General features: G+C 37.2%; 1 protein-coding gene across 3 annotated transcripts in view; it reads right to left on the bottom strand.

Moving 5' to 3' along the window:
- neur (E3 ubiquitin-protein ligase neur) overlaps positions 1 to 20,338 on the bottom strand; it is a 63,323-nt gene extending 42,985 nt beyond the window's left edge. The window contains exon 1 of one of the 3 annotated variants that reach the window (XM_074107822.1): positions 19,944 to 20,338. In XM_074107822.1, coding sequence (XP_073963923.1) covers positions 19,944 to 19,971 — 28 coding nt within the window. In that variant the 5' untranslated portion in view covers positions 19,972 to 20,338. Of the gene's footprint in view, positions 1 to 1,347; positions 1,462 to 1,966; positions 2,428 to 19,943 lie in introns of those variants that run through there. The other 2 variants (XM_074107821.1, XM_074107824.1) reach the window with 2 other exon arrangements.
- Positions 20,339 to 20,459: the final 121 nt, after the last annotated feature.

The following is a 20,459-nucleotide window of genomic DNA, read 5'->3' as shown; positions in this document are numbered from 1 at the left end:
CATCGAACTTTACTTTTTTCAGCTGGCGACATTATCCACAGATAAGGCAGCTGTTTGAGTTTGATCCTGGCCGTTAAGAAAAAAAAGCGCATCTGTTCCGATTACAAACTTACAGTTGCCGTCGAGAGCCTGAACGTAATCGCTTTTAGTATAGGATTTTATTAGAATCCAATTTATCCGACGGCACGAGCAACATTGTTGGATTATTACAAGGTTGTATTTGCCGTCGATCGCGCTTGGAATAATAGTTTTTGGTATGAAAAATCGTTGGTAGATAATTTGGACGCTGGTATTGGTAAGTTTGTGTTAGGATATTGAAATCCTAGGCACATAGGACCATTTTTTGTGGAGCTCTCAGCGGTAGAGTTTTCTTAGTAAATGCGGGTCAAGATAAAATGGATTACTACCGTAGTAAGAAATGATGGTGCATAATCATTACATAGCTGCGATTTTCGATTAATAATTCAGTACTTACTTAGTAAATAAAGCAACTTGTGGTAGAATTCAGATAACTATGTTCAATCTTGTGTACGTAGGTGCTATAAGAATTGTATGATTTAATAAATCTTCAGGATGAAAATATAATAATATTTCGTTTGTCGAAATTAGTCTGATAAAATTTGCGGTTTTCATACACTGAGTGATTTAATTTCAAAAAAGCTTGAAATACTAATTTTGTAACAGTGTACAAATTCCGCCCTATATACCTACAAAACAATCAGCCAAATAAGTGGTCTATCAATTTTTAAACAAGTTCCTATTAAATGGATATGTCGCTAAATTCGAACTTTCAAGTTGACAGACAAGTCTATTGGCATTATTGTTTTATGACATGCAAACGATTATCAACTTTAGGGTGGTAGACCACATATTTGGCTGATGGTACCTATCACCACTTTTTTGTGTTGTGAACTATAGCGTAACTTTTGATATACAAAAATTAGGACAAATACTTAATAAGAAAAGTAAAAGGTCATAAGTCCAAATTATATATTAAAAAAAAAACAAAATCGCGGAATCCATACTTAGCTTCTTTTACAGCTTTAAGCATAGGTATAAACGAAGAAACGAATATTAAAAAAAAAACAATTTCATATAATCAGCCTCAGAGACAACGCAAGGTGCTAAAACAGCCGGCTGATTAAAAAAAAAAACTTAATTACAATGGACAAAGTGGCAGATGGCTCGTGCCTTATTCCACAAAATATATTTAACGTACGGACACAACTGGAAGTACACGATTCCCTTACAAACTTCAAAGACACTAGCGCCACTAGTAACTGCAAGCTTAAGTTTGCATTGGAGCAATTAAAAAGTTAAGAGAATTACACTAACTGATTCACTTACCGGAGCGTGGAGAAGATACCTCCATTTTAAATATCCACTTAATACCGACTCTGAGTCACTAATTAGTTAAAATAACGCAATATTAAAGATAAGCGAACGGAGGCATCTCCATTGCAATAAAATTAACTAAAACAAAGGTAGCTTCAATTAAAAAAAAACTGTTTCAAGTTACGATAAAAAAATAAAAGGCGGTAGAATGTGGGATGCTTTTTGTGTATTATGTATTTCAAGGTGATTGCAATTTGTAAGGCATTGGCTGGGATTTTTAATACAAAAAGCCTTTACTGCAGCTACCGATTAATTAGTATCTTATGTTACCGATAATATAAGACGAGGTTAAAGTAAATTTCTATTATTGGCAACATAATTTTAAACGGCAACTTTAAGCATAATATTTTTTTACAGTTAACTCTATAATTAACCCTTTAGATTTATTATTGGCTTCCCAATGTCAACACACTAAGGCTTATTGTCTGTAGGTATATTAAAGAAAATATTTTTAAATTAAATATTAAAAAAAAAACAAATAGCTTGAGATGGTATCTTTGGGACCTCCGAGAAGTAGGTATACAATACGTTGTTCTCTTTTTTGTAAATCTTTTAAAAAACAAACGCTTACCCAATCCAATCTTTCTCTTGATCTTCTTGAGCACCTTCATCTTCCCCCCTTTCTTGTCTTTGACGGGGGTAGTTTCCGGCTCCAGCGCCATTGGGGGCAGCACCAGCGTGGGCGGGGGTCCGTGGGAAGCCCTGGGGCAAGCGGGGCAGTGGCAAGAGCCCCTGGCTTGCCTCACACTCATACAACTAACACCCATCATATTTCAGACTATCAAAACATCAAGTCACTACACACACATCAAAAGTCCTACACAAGTTCCAAACACAAAAACCGACAACCGTTAAACAAAAGACTATCTATGTTTCGAAAAGCGAACGCGACGTTAAATAAGACGATCCGTTTCAAAAAGCGAACGCGGCGCGATCGTCCCGAAGCAGCGAAGACGCCGTCCGCTCACAACGGTCCCTACCGGCGGAGTGACGCTCGGCTCGGGACTCTGGCAGCGCACAGCAGAACGATGCGCGCGCACGATCAACAAAACACAAACGACTTCTATCAGAAACTTCGACGTTACTAATCGACAAATACGGCCACAAGTGCAAAAAACGCGAATTCTGCACTTACTACCTTTTAGCTCTGTGGTAAAGTAAGACAGGCGGAGCGCTTGGATAAAACGGCGTATGTGTGTTAGAACGAATTTGGACCGTTAGCGTTTTGTTTCTAAGTGGTTAGGACGCAGATGTGTTTAAAGACATGGGGTGGAATAATGCAATCGTCAGTCTAGATAGGATCCAGATCCTAATTTGGAACAAGACCGTTATAGGTACCTAAGCGGTATAATTGAGACTCCCCAATTATTTTTTTTTGCTATATGCCTCATAGGCTTGGCTTCTATTATTTAAATCCATAATCATGTTATCCAACGCAACGTTAAGCGTGTCTCTTTTAAATTTTTCTGCACCGTTTACTGAGACTTTATCTGTAGATTTATCTGAAAATTATGAAGTACTTAATGTGTCTCTTATTTATGTCACTAGTAGTTAATTTTTTAGCTTTATCTTCGTATTCCTTTAGCTTCTGATCTGATTGTTGCCTTATGTTTTTCACGAACTCTTTTAATGACACTAATAACTTATTGCCTTCACCAATTTTGAACATGAAACTACCGTGAGTCTCACGTCTTAAACCAATGCCTTAACCAATGTCTAAACCAGGGCTCTGTACTTTTTTATTAACTACATTAAATCTCTCCAAAATTTCTTCCCAAAAACAATTAAAATTGTAGTTTCTAGTTTCGCCAGTTTATTAAATAAATTTAGTGCCTCTTTTCGGAAATCAACTTTTTCATCGTCATTTTCGCCGAAACTATTGAGAATTTTCATAATGCCATCATAATTACTTTTTAAAGCTCTGACAGCATCATAGTGACAAGACCATCTGGTTTGGCTTAAACTTTTTAACGTAAATTTTAGTTTTGTTTCACGATTTAACAGTTCCCACCTATGGGTCGAAGCAGAGAAGAAAACGTATATTTTTTTCACTACTCCAAAAAAGTTTACAATTTCGGTTGCAACCTTCACGGATTCTTGACCAACTAGGCGCAGCACATTGCACGTAATCCGCGGATTTTTTTTTTCTTTTAGTAGTGCTTGTACACCATTGTAGATTCCGGCCATATTGGCAGCGTGTATATGACTGCCCCCTGCAACTATCCAGTAGTAGTCCATTTGTTTCCAAAAAGGCTTGTAGAATATTAAATAAATATACTACTAATTTATACACATCTTTCATATACTTTTCCCCGAAAACAGTATCGTAATACAATAGCAAGTTGGTCATCGTGAGACAGATCTGGGATTGAATCCATCACAATTGATTAATACTTTGTGTCGTCGTTATTTATTTGAGTTATAATTTGTTTATTTATCTGTTTACCCATAATCTCAATTATTTCCTCATATACTGTTTTTGATAAGTATGATATTACAGGGTTTGGTCGCAGCTCTCGTTGTTCAATATGTTCACGTATGAATGGGTCGAACTCTGCCAATAGCTCTAGAGCACCCATAAAATTACCATTATGTGGAGAACCAAATACTTCCTCGGAACCTCGGAATGCTAAGCCTCTTATACTCAAAAATTTTAGCACTGCAATAACCCGTTTTAGGACATGTGATAATATTCGGTTTGTTTATTTAATTGTTCCTGAAGCTGCTTGTCTAAAACAGACTCATTTTCTTTTCGTGTCAACCACACTAACATTGAATTCTTATGTTCATTAGAATTTTCGTGATTTTCTAAACAAAATCCTATGTGTTTCCAATCAGAAAATCCGGTTGTGTATTGAGAAGGAGTTTTAGAAAAAAGTTTGCAAGTCAAACAAAAAACAGTACCAACCCTTTTTGAATAACATAACCAAGATCTTTCCGGTAATTGGCCATTTTTCATTTTCCTAGTGAAATACCTATTTGAAAAAGATCAGTTTTGATCTTTGTATTTCTTTATATAAGCTGAATATATATTTTTCGGATCTTTATTTTGAAAGTCAGTCATTTCATGTGAGATGAGAGGACGTCATTAATAAAATCATTATTTAGCAAATCTGGCCACAAGCCCACGTCAACATATTTCTCAAACTCAAACTTAATATTTTCTAAATTTCTTTCCACCTCGGTATCGGTATTACCTTCATTTTGCTGAACACCAATGTCGTTTTCGGAGGAAGCAGAGGGTTGCTGGAAGTCAAGATCTGCCGCATTTTCATCGTTAGTATTTTTTTTCTGGTTTTCAAAATCTTGCATATTTTCATCACTTGTATTTTTTTCCTGGTTTTTTTGCTCCCTTCGGTTAGATTCTCTTCGCATAAAATACCTTCCTTTACTTTTTTTAATGGATTTGTAGCTATTTCATTCGCGTTTATTTATATGTTCTGATATTTTTTTTAAAGTTTCAGTTTTTGCGCATTTATTTCTTTCTTTTTCTCGATTAAACAGTAATTTTCGTTTTTCAGCTCCACTTTTATATTTTCTAGCAGACATATTGTAAAATAGGATATTTTTCTGAAAATAAACAAAGCACTTGATAGAACTATTAATTTTAATACCTACTTTGTAATGAGTGTAGCAATTCACAAATTATCATTAAAAATCGAACGAGATCGATTAATTTAGTTTTAAAAGAGTCATGTTTTATAATTCTTTTAACTTAACTACTGCCTATTAAAAGCAGTAAGTCTATTTATGCTGAATACTTTCAATTTTAGTAAAATAAAATGCCCTTATAACTTTTAAGTTATCTATCACTTTGTAAACTAAAGACATTTCTAACAATAACAAAGTCAATTCTTTATATAATAGTCGACGTTATCTATCACTTTGTAAACTAAAGACATTTCTAACAATAACAAAGTCAATTCCTTATATAATAGTCGACGATAGCAGAAGTGCGGAAAAATAACAAAATTGCGTCGGGCGATAAGCGGAAGGAAGTCCCCAGTAATAGACAAGACAATAGTAATAATAAGTAGACAATACACCGACCGAAAACAAGCGACGGGGAATTCCCCGTTCCGTTTGATAGATGCGCACACTGGTCGGGTTGATTGATCGCAGTGTTGCCAACCTTATGATCGGATTTTTTTAAATAGATAAAAATGAATCGTAAAATGTGTTGCTAAGCGCAAAACTCGGGAACGGCTGGACGTATTTTACTAATTCTTTTTTTGTTATGTTCGTTGTTGGCAGGAGAAGGTTTTTATGGAAGTAAATTTAGAAAAATAACAAGGGGGCGAAGCCGCGGCAACAGCTAGTATTGTATTAAAAAATGTAGGTACTCCCATTCAGGGGCGGATCTACTCAAAGGCTTTTTGGGCTGCAGCCCAGGGCCCCGTGGATACAGAGGGCCCCCAACCTGAACTGAAAACAATCAAATCCGTTAAGCCATTCTAGCGTAAAGAAGTAACAAATAAAAATCGTGGCTTAAAATTACATTGACGTTGCATTAAAAAAAACCGATTCAAATTTTATGACTAAAGCCAGCGGTTGAGATTTCGAAATTTTATTCCAATCCCGTTAGGAATATCGGAATAAAAAGTACCCTATGTGTTATTCCAAACGTCCAACTACCTACATACCAAATTTCATCCAAATCCGTCCAGCTGTTTTAGCGTGAAGGAGTAGCAAACATACACACACAAACTTTCGCGTTTTTATCAGTTGTCTTAGTTGGAATTATGAATGTGGGATTATTAACTAGCTGATATCGACCACAACTAAATTCATTTAAACATAGATATTATTAAATTAATTGAACACCGCTAAGATAAAAGAATGCGATAAACATTAAATCATTCATTAACATAAAACATGTTTTAATTATAAAATAATATTTTAATGAGATAGCTTCCTAGCAAAGCTATAAAATTGTTGTTACGGAAACTAAAAAATAATTCAATTGATTATCAAGTTAATCATTACGCGAAAAATATAATTAACCTTTGCCCGTGGCTTCGCCCGCGTGGAATTTGGTTATCGCGCGCTGTTCCCTCGGGAACTGTGCATTTTTCCGGGATAAAAAAGTACCTAGCCTATGTCACTCTCGGGCCCATAAACTATCTCTATGCAAAAAATCACGACGATCCGTCGCTCCGTTTCGACGTGAAAGACGGACAAACATTCAAACATACACACTTTTGCATTTATAATATTAGACCATGCTAAGTGTGTATGTGTGTATACACTAGCGTTGCCAGCGACTCCCTCCACATAGTCCGTTTTCCATTGGGAATGCTTGTATGTAGAGGTATATATAGCAGGACCCACAGAACAATAAAAAGATATACTTATTGTACTGTGGCAGGACCCCTATATCTCACCAACTAACTTGTTCTTAACTAGTTTTTTTAATATATCATTGATTGTAATTACTTTAACTGTGCGTGAGACCTCAATATTTAATAAATTTTGGCTAGTGATCAATATTTCCAACTGCCGTTTTTTTTTTTTTTTAAGTAGCCTGTATAGTGTCCCACTGCTGGGCAAAAGCCTCCCCTCTTGACCTCCACAACTCTCGTTCTGACGCAATGTCAGGCCAGTCCTTTGCGTACGTGTCCAGATCGTCCCGCCATCTCCTTCTCGGTCTGCCTCGATGTCGCTGGCCGTTCTCCGGCACCCACCAAGTAACTGTGCGAGCCCACCTTTGTGGGTGCATGCGACAGACGTGTCCAGCCCAGTCTCATTTTACCGATTACCGATTGCCGATTACCGATTAAAAATCATTGTGTAGTAGGCATTTGAAAAACGTGCACTTTTTGAGAAAGGTACTTTGAGTATGTTGTTCTACGCGTAAGCCCTTAGAGCCTGGACTTATGATTATGAGGTTTAAATGACAGACAAAACAAATCCTATTAATATGTATTGTAAATGCGAAAGTTTGTATGTGTGTGTGTTTGTTGCTTCTTCACGCTCAAACGGGAGGCCGGATTTGGATTATGGAGGGCTTAGCCTATATGACCAATAAGGGCAAGCGATATGTCACTGGATAGCTTATTCTAAGTTTTACTATAGCGGGTAGTACCAAATCTTTGCGTGAAAAAGTTATCGCTGCATAAAAGTATGTGTTTTCTATACTAAGTGCCTGTATGTTGATGATTTTATGTCATGAATTTATGTTTATGCGTTTTCATGTTGTTTTTTGTGTCAGGCAGGTTTTGCACTTTTCCGTCTTCTCTAATATTCTGGTTTTCTTTGCCCTTAGTGTAAGTTTTCGGTTACAAAAAACGTCTCGATCGCGTTCGCGTTAAAATCTCAATTTATATGGAAACATGAACAGCGCCTCTAGCGGAACGTTTGCGATGTTCGTGTATTTTGTAACCGAAAACTTACACTAGGGGTACTTATCGGTTTCTGTAAACTGTCGCTAGTTACTTTCTTGCGACTTCTTGATCTTTGGCTTTGTAATTTGTTATTTATCGTTTGTTTTCTTAAAAGATGTCGTATTTGTATGATGAAGCATTTAAAAACCGTTGTGCAGAACTAAAACCAACATGTCAATAAAATAAGCTTATTGATGGAATGTTCATTTTATCTTGCCGTAACTATTTTTACACAGCGATTCGAGATTTTGCAGACAGCGAATTTCGAGATGTTTTTGGAGAGACATTTCCTGCGATTCTGGATAAAAACCCCATCTCATCCCTTTGGTATGTAGATAGCTGGGCGTCTGGAATAACACATAGGCTATCTTTTTATCTCGATATCCACGGGACCGGACTCTAGATGAATTTTGGCATAGTCTTACTCATGCATTGCGTCGTTTAATGCGACGTCGATGAAAACCAGTGTAATTTTTGGAAATTCCCGTGGTAATTTAATAAAATCCCGGAATTTCAATTCAACCGCTGATCTAATAGATTACGCGTGCGAAGCCGCGAGCAAATTCTAGTTAAATAAATAAATATCACGGGACAATTCACACCAATTGACCTAGTCCCAAAGTAAGCTTAGCAAAGCTTGTGTTATGGGTACTAAGCAACGGATAAATATAATTATATAGATAGATACATACTTAAATACATAGTAAACACCCAAGACCCGAGAACAAACATTCGTATTTTTCATACAAATATCTGCCCCGACACGGGAATCGAACCCGGGACCTCAAGCTTCGTAGTCATGTTCTCTAACCACTAGGCCATCTGGTCGTCAAAAAAAACTAAAAAAAAAACTACTCAATGTCAAAATTTCATGCAAAAAAAACTTTTCCTCCACCCGGCGCGCACGCCAAATGCCTGACAGATGCGGGGGCACCTTGCGCACGCGACGACTCTCAATTCGACGCATCTGCGGCTGCGCAGGGTCAACGACCTTGGCTGAAAAACGGAAAGGTCGCGGAATTTGCCTAGACACGGTAGCTGCGGTCACGGCGGAAGACCAGCGATGGTCTGCTCGGCCAACAATATGCTGAGCTGGGACCGTTTCGCGATTTCGCAGACTTGCTTTTTGGGGTTCCGGAGCCAAAATGGCAAAAACGGAACCCTTATAGTTTCGCCATGTCTGTCTGTCTGTCCGTCCGTCCGCGGCTTTGCCCAGGGACTATCAATGCTAGAAAGCTGTAATTTTGCACGGATATATATGTAAACTATGCCGACCAAATGGTACAATAAAAAACTAAAAAAAAATTTTTTTATGACGTAAAGTGGGGGTACCTCCCATAGACGTAAAGTGGGGGTGTTTTTTTTTTTCATCTAACCCTATAGTGTGGGGTATCATTGGATAGGTCTACGACGATTTTTCGATTCAGCGATTTGTTTGCGAAATATTCAACTTTAAAGTGCAAAGTTTCATTAAAATCGAGCGTCCCCCCCTTTAAAATTTAAACCGGTGGGTGGAAAATTAAAAAAAAAATCAATATAGTTGTATATATATCAAACTTACAAGGAAAACTATAACGGTTAAGTTTTCTTGAGAATTATAAGTAGTTTAAGAGTAAATAGCAGCCTAAGGTAAAATATACCTAAACTTGGAATATTCCGTACAAAATACGAAATCCTTAGAAAAATATTACTTAATTTTTTCGTAATGTCTACGGAACCCTATTTCGGGCGTGTCCAACACGCTTTTGGCCGGTTTTTTACCCTTTGGGTACGGAACCCTAAAAACGACCTCTGATACTGGCAAATGAGAAATGACGGGGCCCTTCATTAGTTCAATTGGTCAATTAATAGGTTAACTACATCCTTCACCAGAGTTTAGATATATCAAACGTGACGTGAATCAAAAAACATTATCATCATCCCAGCCTATATACGTCTCACTGCTGGGCACAGGCCTCCACTCAGAACAAGAGGGCTTGGGCCATAGTTCCCACGCGGGCCCAGTGCGGATTGGTAACTTCGCACGCACCATTGAATCGCTTCGCAGGTTTGTGCAGGTTTCCTCACGATGTTTTCCTTCACCGCAAAGCTCGTGGTAAATTTCAAATGTAATTCCGCACATGAATTTCGAAAAACTCAGAGGTGCGAGCCGGGGTTCGAACCCACGACCCTCTGCTTGAGAGGCGACAGGTCAAACCACTAGGCCACCACGGCTTAAACATTATAAATTTTGGAAATACTTAGAATTTACTTTCTGTCTACCTGTCTGTCGCACATTTTCAATGAGTAAATATACAATCAGGCAATATCACGTATCACATAATTTCATAATCACATATTTAATTTAGCAAGCGGCCGAGGTAGTCGAAAATATTGGAACATGCACTCTATTCTCAACGCATAAGGTTCATGTTCCGATATTTTTGATCAGCTTGGCCATTCCGCAATATGTGATGGGGACTGTACAATGGACGGTGCGTTGACGCATGTTTTTGAAATTATCATATTATTATGATTAATTTACTAGCTGTTGCCCGCGGCTTCGCCCCCGTTGTTATTTTTCTAAATTTTCTTCCATAAAAACCTTCTCCTGACAATAACGAACATAACAAAAAAATAATTAGTAAAATCGGTCCAGCCGTTCCCGCGTTTTGCGCTTATATATAAGATTATCTTTTAGTGTTCAATATCTTTTTCACCTGACTAGCTTGAAATAGTTATTTGGGTCACAAGGAAGCAAAATGGTGTATTTACGGCGAGGGCGTACATTGAATCCAGAATGTAGTGAAGGACTCGCTACGCTCAGGATTCTATTGTAGAATCACGAGCGTAATGAGGGATTCAAGTGTTAACGCCCAAGATGAAAATAATTTTGCTCCCGAGTCGCTCATAAACTTTTCACACCGAGCAGCGAGCATTAAGAAACTTGAAAAAAAAAAATTCTAAATATTATTAAAGAACAACCAGCATAGAAAATGGCGTGGCTTTCCAATTATCAACTTCAAAAAATGGCATTTGCAATAAAACACTTAGAAAGGCGTTGAACAGAAAAGTTGCACTTTGCTCCCTCTCGTCAGGGAGAAAAAGTTACTTTTCTGAAGGAGAGGTAGTGAAAAAAGTTTTGAAATTAAAATATGACGGTGAAATGTGGTACATGTAACTTTTAAATTTGACTTAAAAAGTGACAATTTTATAGTTCAGTGGTGCTTTGGGGTAGCTACAGAACTCCCGCGTGCCCGTCAGACTCTCGCTTGACTGTTTTTCGCACTGTACCAACTGCCTACATCAGCTGTGTACAGTTACCACTTAAATTCATTATTTGCATTATTTCTATAAAATCGATCAAGGTGTAGTATCGCACGTGGCAAATACGAACAACTTGAGCTCTATTTAAAAGCTAATAAAGTACAAAAACTAACAGAATTGGCAAACGAATACTAAAAAAACACAAGCTCCATGACTCTATGAATAATGTGAACATAGAATCTTATTTACTAAGAAATAGAGCACACATTTAAATACTATTTAATTTCAAAGCGCTCAAAGAACTTAGCTGTAGAACAAAGTTACTAATACCATTACAAAGCTTAAAATAGCACTAAGTCTTACGCAATAAAGTTCAAATTCAAATGTCTTAACGTCAAAGAAGCGCATTTACAATTTTGAATAAACGGGACATGTGAATGAGATGAAATTATATCATTCCTCCTGCGTTTTATTTTGGACTCTACGTTCTTACGATTAAAATTAAATTTTGGTTGTTTTACAAAGACAGGGGAGCAAACCTTTTTTTGCGATGGCATGTGCGTAAGAAATAGAAAGGTGTTTTTTTTTTCGAAATAATTGAAGCTTTGGAAAGTTTATAGAAAAGGCCAGCAATTGTGCTAAAGGTGATGGGACATCTTTGCAGGGGTGGTTTAAAGGTCAGCCTTTTTTCCAGCATGTGGTAGATTAACGGTATTGTAATAATATTGTCAGCTTGCTTTTACCCGCGACTTCGCTTGTATAATTTTTTTTGGCTCCTATCAATTTAAACGCTAGTTTTACACACAACCATTAGGTCTGGTGGTAGAATTGAAATTCCGCGATTTCACTTAATCCATACTAATATTATAAATGCGAAAGTGTGTGTTTGTATGTTGTCCGTCTTAACGTCGAAACGGAGCGACGGATCGACGTGATTTTTGGCATAGAGATAGTTTATGGGCCAGAGAGTGACATAGGCTACTTTTTATCCCGGAAAAATGCACAGTTCCCGAGGGAACAGCGCGCGATAACCGAATTCCACGCGGGCAAAAGCTAGTAGGCTAATAAAACTTTTTTATTTCCCAACTCAATTTTCTTAAAAATATTTTTTAGTGTATTTTTTATGGTTTTATAGAACACAGTGGGTCAGGTCAGGTTTGTTTTATATGAAAAAAAAAAACGGTTGAAAGTCGTGGGTTAGGAAAGGAAGCAGATTTGCAAATGAAACAATTGGGAATATTATATCGCGCGAAAAGACAGAAAACCACGCCTACTACGGTTTAAAAGCTACAGCCTCTGGACAGACAGACCGTCGGACACCAGAGGGAGAGCATTAGGGTTCCGTCTTGACCCTTTGGGTACTAGACCCTAATAACTCTATACATTCATCATCATCATCTCAGCCGAAAGACGTCCACTGCTGGACATAGGCCTCCCCCAAGGCTCTCCACTCAGACCGGTCTTGTGCTTTCCGCATCCAACGCGATCCCGCGATCTTAACCAGGTCGTCGCTCCATCTTGTTGGAGGCCTACCGACAGCTCGACTCCCGGTCCGCGGACGCCATTCGAGAACCTTCTGACTCTGACCCCATCGGCCATCATTCCTGCGAGCAATGTGCCCCGCCCACTGCCACTTCAGTTTCGCAATTCTTCGGGCTATGACGGCATAACCTTAGTTCTACTGCGGATATCATCATTTCTGATTCTATCTCGCAGAGAAACTTCGAGCATAGCCCTCTGATTTGAGCTTCCTCATGAGGCCCAAGCAACTGGCAACACACACTGGTCAAAGACTTTATTTACCCTATACATTATTTTTGCCTTTTGTACCACACTGACCTTATTGGAAATGACCTGTTACAAATACAAATATAATATAATTACAGATAATGGGACACCTGTACAATAATGACTTTAATGACCCGCCAGGAATGTTGTTTAACACATCTAGTGTACGGTCATATATACCTACATATCGCGAATGCGAATGTTCGCTTTAGCATGCGTCTCCACTAGAGATGCGAGAGGATGCCTCTGCCCTGGCTATGGGACGTATATATGTATACATATACAAGGTATAGGCCGAGATGTTGACGCACTACATACAAACAAAAACAAAATTTACCTCCTTATTATACTAGTTTGTATAGTTAATCTATATATCTATGTGTAGTGGATATAAAAAGCCATAGATAGCAAGATTATCACCCTCGGTGTTGGTTTGATACATCAAATAACTACTTACAATTGACTAAAGATTCCAAATTAAAACCTACAGAGCGTCAAAACTGCCAACATAAAAATAAAATTCACCTGGCCAGCAGCAAGGACGCGTACGGCCAAAGCCTTAAAAAAAAGAAATTTCAAATTTCGAACATCTGTCCCGCACGCGCACGGCGCGTGGCGTCTCCGCCAATAGGAGGGCAGCATTTGCCATGAAACAAAACGACGTAAGCGCCTTCAAAGGGAGATGGAGACAAGATCTTTTTTAATGGAGACAGCTGTTGAGCGGTTTTTGTAAATTTGCCATATTGCGTTTTTGTTTTTACTTTTTTTCGCCTGGCATTTGAGCCTGGACCCCATTTCACCATGCTAACAGGTGCGACTACAAGTTTCACAGCGAGCTATATTGAAAATACGCGTATATACTAACCACGAAACACTACAATACGGTATTTGACTATTTTGTATATGTTTTATAAATTCACAGCATGCATTTTAAGCTACCTTCACAAATAACAAAGTTATAATGGTTTGAAATTCAAGATTAGACAGAGAAAGACATACTAGCATGTGACGTCACACGCCAGTACCGCCATACTTGCTGCATAGAGAAAACGTTTGAAAAAGAGAGGTATACAGGTATATCACTATAAATCCAATTTTCAACCGATTTAAAATTTTCTCTTCGCTAAACACTATCTGTATATCTATATTTTCAAAATAATATTAAGATTAGTCAAATTAAGGACTGATACAGCTCTAATCTCATCTCATGTCAAGATTTACCGACAAATCCATCCATACTAATATTATAAATGCGAAAGTGTGTCGTGTTTGTATGGAAACGGAGCGACGGATCGACGTGTTTTTGGCATAGAGTTAGTTTATGGGCTACTTTTTATCCCGGAAAAGGCACAGTTCTCCGAAGGAAAGCGCGCGATAACCGAATGAGGGCTATCGTTTTTTGTCTCACTAGATGGCGCACTGTTGCGTGAGGTTTTTAAGTGGCTTTCAAAGTCTGTTATTACGGGCGTGAAAACAAAGTTTAGATTAAAATCATATTTAATACACCTTAAAACCTACCATAAAAATATCGAGCATGCCACAGTGTGCATAGTCCCCGTTTTGTTCGGAAAAAAGGGAGGATAAAAGTTTCCGAAAGACAAAACTGTCTCAAAACACAGCATACTTGCCATAATTAATTTCAGATATTGCAAAATATTCACAAAATTATTCTAATTATAAATAAACCCGCGTAGCTCACCCAAAAACTATGAGATTTGACATTTCGGAGACCTCACGCTACACTAGCGCCTCTAGCGGCGAATTCATACGCGATAGCCCTCATTCCACGCGGGCGAAGCCACGGGCAAAAGCTAGTCTACAAATAAACGTCGACCAGGAAAAATAATTATTGTTTCACAACATAATTATGATTTTATGATAGAGATAATAGTTAATTGTCACTCGACATATTATGTCACTGACATTGTCCTGTTGGCCTGGCGTAAAAAGCACTTAGGGCTCTGTTGCAAATGGACTGCATTCTGACTGCAACTACTTACTTACCAATTGCCAATACATTTCAATTTAAGGGGATCCCACGCCCCAATGACCTTCGATCTGAATTCCTTAGTTTTCTAATGTTTTTTGTAGCTTATTATATTAACAACAACGGCTTTAAGCAATATAGTATCCCATATTTACTTCAAAGTTCATTGTCTTCGAGATATTTGGCATCAAAATTTTAGGCCAAAAAACTGGTTTTCTGACCATAACTCTTGTGTTAATTAGTTTCAAATGAAAACCCTCGACCAGTTTTCAGAGACATCAACTATAATGGTTAAGTTTTCTTGAGAATTATTATTAGTTTAAGAGTAAATAGCAGCCTAAGGTATAAAATATACCTAAACTTGGAATATCCGTACAAAATACGAAATCCTTAGAAAAATATTACTTAATTTTTTCGTAATGGCTACGGAACCCTATTTCGGCAGTGTCCGACACGCTCTTGGCCGGTTTTTAATATTGTTACACATATGACTTTCTGTGAAAACTGAACCCTTAAAACCCAGTCTTACAATATTTTTTTAAACAATGTAGGTATATATAGCTAGAAAGAGATGTTAAGTGCGGTAGGTAGGTACACTGGCTGACTGAGCGGCGATTTTTAATTTTTACTATTTAGGTATTTTATTAGATTAGGTCTTAATTAATAGGTTCTTTAATACCCCACTTGTTTTTATTCTTCCGTGGTCACTGCAATGAAAAGTATGGGAGTTATACTTAAACTAGCTGTAAATTAGTTTTATCGCAATCCCGCGGGAGGCAGGAACTATGCAATTATTCGGGATAAAAACGAATCTATGACCTTCGGGATTTAAACTATCTCTATACTGAATTTCATCTAAATAGGTTCAGTGGTTTGGAGGTGTTGAAGTAACAAACAAACTAACAAACAGACACAAACTTTCGCAATTATAATAATATTAGTGGGATTAGTGGGTTAAGATTGTTAACGATCTCCAATGAGGGCTATCGCGTATGAATTCGCCACTAGAGGCGCTAGTGTAGCGTGAGGTCTCCGAAATGTCAAATCTCATAGTTTTTGAGTGAGCTACGCGGGTTTATTTAGAAATAGAATAATTTTGTGAATATTTTGCAATATCTGAAATTAATTATGGCAAATATGCGTTCCGGGGCAATAAATGTCTGTCTTTTGAGACAGTTTTTTCTTTCGGAAACCTTTGTCCTCCCTTTTCTCCGAACAAAACGGGGACTATGCAACACTGTGACATGCTCGATATTTTTATGGTACGGTTTAAGGTGTATTAAATATGATTTTAATCTAAACTTTGTTTTCACGCCCGTAATAACAGACTTTGAAATCCATACTTAAAAACCTCACGCAACAGTGCGCCATCTAGTGAGACAAAAAACGATAGCCCTCATTACTGAGGGTGTTGGGTTGGTTTACGCACGTCTCTCGAATCACTCACCCACTATTATTATTTCTTAGATCAGCTGAGCCTTTACAAAAAGAAAGTCTCAAGAGCTCGCGCCGTGGGAAACCATATGATCAGGTAAAATACTGCTTTTGAATCAGCTGATTCTGACAGAAAAAACACAGGTACCAACATACCGACTTTGCATAAGCCTTTGTGCAACCAGCCTTATAGTTGAAAAAAACTACGCTACGTCAAACAAGACTTAACTCCATGAGTATAAATTTAAAATTCGAATGTACCAGCGTACATTTTGCACAACTGGACAATACAGGCCGCATGCACGTGCGTGCAAAAAAAAGAAACAGGTATTCGTCTCAGCTGATGCTCAGCTGTTCCCGCCACAAATTTAATCGATCCAGCGGTCAAAACTCGCATTCACAGCGCTCCATACTAACTTGTATAAAACTGATCGATCGGAACGCCTTTTCGGATGTCAAACGTAACTTTGTTTTTATGAAAAGAACTAAATTTTTATTTACAAAATTCGAACGTAACGTACTGAGTTTACGGTTGCTTGTGATATTTAAGAGTTTGAGTTCTTTGTTTGACATTGTTCTGAAAATTTGAATTTCGAAGCTTTGTCGCCGATAATTTACTGAATAAAAAAACCACAGGCTATTTCAGAGAAATTTAAATTAATGACATGTAAAGAACCTACATTCAAAGAAACGATTTACTGTCATTTGGTGCAAATGGAAAATGGACAACTCGAAATTATACGTCAAAGCTAAAAAATGACAATTTGAAATACACTAACAAGGAAAATTGTCCATCCTGAATATCATCGAAAATGGAACATTGTCTTATGGTAAAATTGACAAATTTGATGTATGCCGAAAAAAAACAACCACTTGCATTTCTGAATGTACTATTACATTCAGAAATATGACGAATTGTAAATATGTTCCATCCGAAATCATTTGTTTTGGGCCTACATATTAAGTTAAATTTGATTTAGACAACATTAACCTATTGCTTATTTAATTTTGCTCCTAATTTTTAATGGACAATATTCCATTTGGGTTTAACTAATTTACACCAAAAATAAATTTTGGTTGTAAGTATTTATCAGCACAATTACATTTTGATAAAATTCACTTTGGGTCCAAATTCAAAATGGTCAATTCAAGTGGATGATTTTCTATTTGCACCGAATGACACTAAATCAAACAAACTGAATTGCTGAATTGCGTACCAGGGTGGTCACCTTTGTGCTACTGCTGTTATTTTGACATTCCATATATCTGCCAAAGAAATGATAGCGAAATTGATTATGAAAGGGTTCCACCCTGGTACGCGATTCAGTTTCCTTGACTGTACCTTTTAGGGTTCCATACCTAAAAGGCGACGCACCGAACCCTAATTCTATCGCTATGATGTCGGTCTGTCTGTCACAGGGCTGAATCTCAAGAACCAACACAAAACTGAAACTTACACAAAAAGTGCATTTCTACTACCATTACGAAATTTTACATGTGAATATTGCTTGATAATCTTGAAAGATTGGATTTGGAAAACCGAAAAGTTCTATCATCATCATCATCATCCCAGCTTATTTACGTCCTACTACTGGGCACAGGCCTCCTCTCAGAATCAGAGGGGCGGGGGCGGGAAAAGTTTTTTCAGTCCCAACAACCGCTTTTCCAGTCCATTTGGAGGCTGCGGATTGGCAAGCGCAACGTACGACGTCCACCATGGATGGATGACCTAAAAGCTGCGTCCACATTTGTATCATTTTGCACCGACGCGTATCAAGATCGCTAGCTAAAACAGCGCGATCATGCGGCGTGCCTTATCTGATCGCTCGGGATCAATGTTGATAGGCGTATATTATATAGGGATGGGCCGAATATTCGTTTTATATTCGGTATTCAGCAGGTTTACCGAATTTCTGGCGAACTCACTGAATGTTCGGCAAAGTGGTACTCTTCTTTTTACTGTATTGAGTCATGTGTGAGATGAGTCTTAAATGTGTTATTTTTATGAGGTACAGTGAGGCTTTATGTTTTAGTTGATACTGTAGCTTTATTTCCAATAACAGCAGATAAAAAAGATGACTATTCATTAAAAACAAAATATAAGTATGAAGCTGTTTTGAGATTACTACTATAGAAAAAATTAAGCAAGTTTTTTGTTTTACTCAAGAGTTGCACGAAAATTAATCATGTTTCTAGTTTCTACTTAGGAATCAATTATGTTGAATATTCGGTTTGGTAAAAGTTTTACTGAACATTCGGCCAAATATTTGTATTCTGTCCATGTTTGGCCCATCTCTAATATTATATACCCCGTACAATATGTATTCATTCTTATTAATTTTAATATCAAAGACTTACCCCCTTATTCATAAACGACAATCAAACCTATTTTAGTTAAAATGCCGCTAAAATTTGTTTGTCCTTATCTGTCACTTCGACATTTGTATTTGTTAGAAAGGGACAAAGCATTTGTTAGTTAACATAGGCTTGTTAAGTTTTATGAATAAGTGGGTTAATGTTCATTAGTTTGATTATAATTACCAAGCAACAACATAATTTTAATCAGAGATATTTAGCAGATTAATCTTTCATGTATGGCAAGGGAGAAACAGCTGTCATTCTAGTCATTTTTTATATTATTAAGCCTCTTTATTCAGATGCAAATACAATATATAATTAAATATCTACTATTTTATTCAGTCTTCAGCATCTGTGTGCCTGTTGGCAGAGGCCTCCCCCAGCAGTCTCCGAGATCCCTCTCGCATGCAGCTACTCTAGCCCATGTCGTGCCAGCCACTCCGGCTATTTCGTCTTCCCAGCAACAATCCTACTAATATTATAAATGCGAAAATTTGTGCGAGCGAGTGAGTATGTTTGTTACTTCTTCACGCTGAAACGGCTGGACGGATTTGGATGAAATTTGGTATGTATAGCCGGACAACTGGAATAAAACATAGGCTACTTTTTATTCCGATATTCCCATGGGCATAAAATCTCAAAACAACAACCGCTGGGCTTAGAGTAATGAAATTTGACATGATTGTTTTTAATGTAACGTGAATGAAAACCACGATTTAATTTTCGGGAATTCCCAAGGGAATTTTAAAAAATCCCGAAATTTCAATTCAGCTTCTGGATCTAATGATTTACGTGTGTGGAGACGCAGGTAAACACTAGTCTATAATGCTTTATAATCATAATTATCTGTCCTTTGTGTGAGCGAGCACCCATCAGGCCAACATGATCACCTGTAGTGTTCAAAGCCTCAACAAAAAATTTAAATAAAAATAAGAAACAAAAAATTTTGTATAATTATAATTTTACACAAATAAAATTAAAGATGTGTCCAAGGTATGTTAGGTTAAACTTCAAAAATCTACACTCAATGCGCTTTATAGATTTAATATTATAAATTTTTCATTTATTGATTAATTTATCTTTAGATTGTGAAAACACTAGAACCATGTCTAAATCAAGAGTAAAGTAGATGAAGTGCTTTAGCTCAGGGCAGTCCTAGATTACTACCAGACTATTAACCACATGTAGCGAAGATAACAATGATAAAATACACTCCACTGTCACGTGATACAGTTAGACGTGATTTATAACACAAAAAAGAAAGGTTATGAGGCGGAAACGCTAAAACACGAAATTAGAACAATGTTAAACACACTTTAAAAGCTTGATTGGTGATAATTAAAGCTACTTACCAGGCATAGCACTGCCGCTTTGCCCCATCTCTCAGACTTCTTCACCGTTTGTTTCACGAACAATTATCACCGAATAATCTGTTGCATAAACAACGGATGTAGTGTTTATACGGTCGGTAGACGCCTCGCAGCCACAACACACAAGAAACTTGAACTATGAACTCTACAAACTCATGTTTACTATAAAATAATTATATCATACACGTCGACCATATAAACTGTAAAATACAGTTCTTATTGGAGTCTTGTAAGTTATGCACTAAGTTCAAATAAGATGCGATAGAAACGCATGTTGATTGTCGCTTCAGCGGTAATTCCACGTGACTGCATTATATTAATTAAAGTATTTATTATTTTACAACATTATAAAATTCCGATTGTGACCGTAACTTTGACAATTTAATTGACAATTTGACATGAAAAAAAAAAATAAGAAAGTTCCAGTCACTGGACATTGCGCACTCAAATATCATGCCAAGTTTTTCGCTAATTTGAATACAAACATTATGTTCTATA

The sequence above is a fragment of the Choristoneura fumiferana genome, chromosome 26, assembly GCF_025370935.1.
Source record: "Choristoneura fumiferana chromosome 26, NRCan_CFum_1, whole genome shotgun sequence".
NCBI classification, from domain to species: domain Eukaryota; kingdom Metazoa; phylum Arthropoda; class Insecta; order Lepidoptera; family Tortricidae; genus Choristoneura; species Choristoneura fumiferana.
The sequence above is the reverse complement of the archived record's forward strand: the minus strand, read 5'-3'. Positions and strand labels throughout refer to the sequence as shown.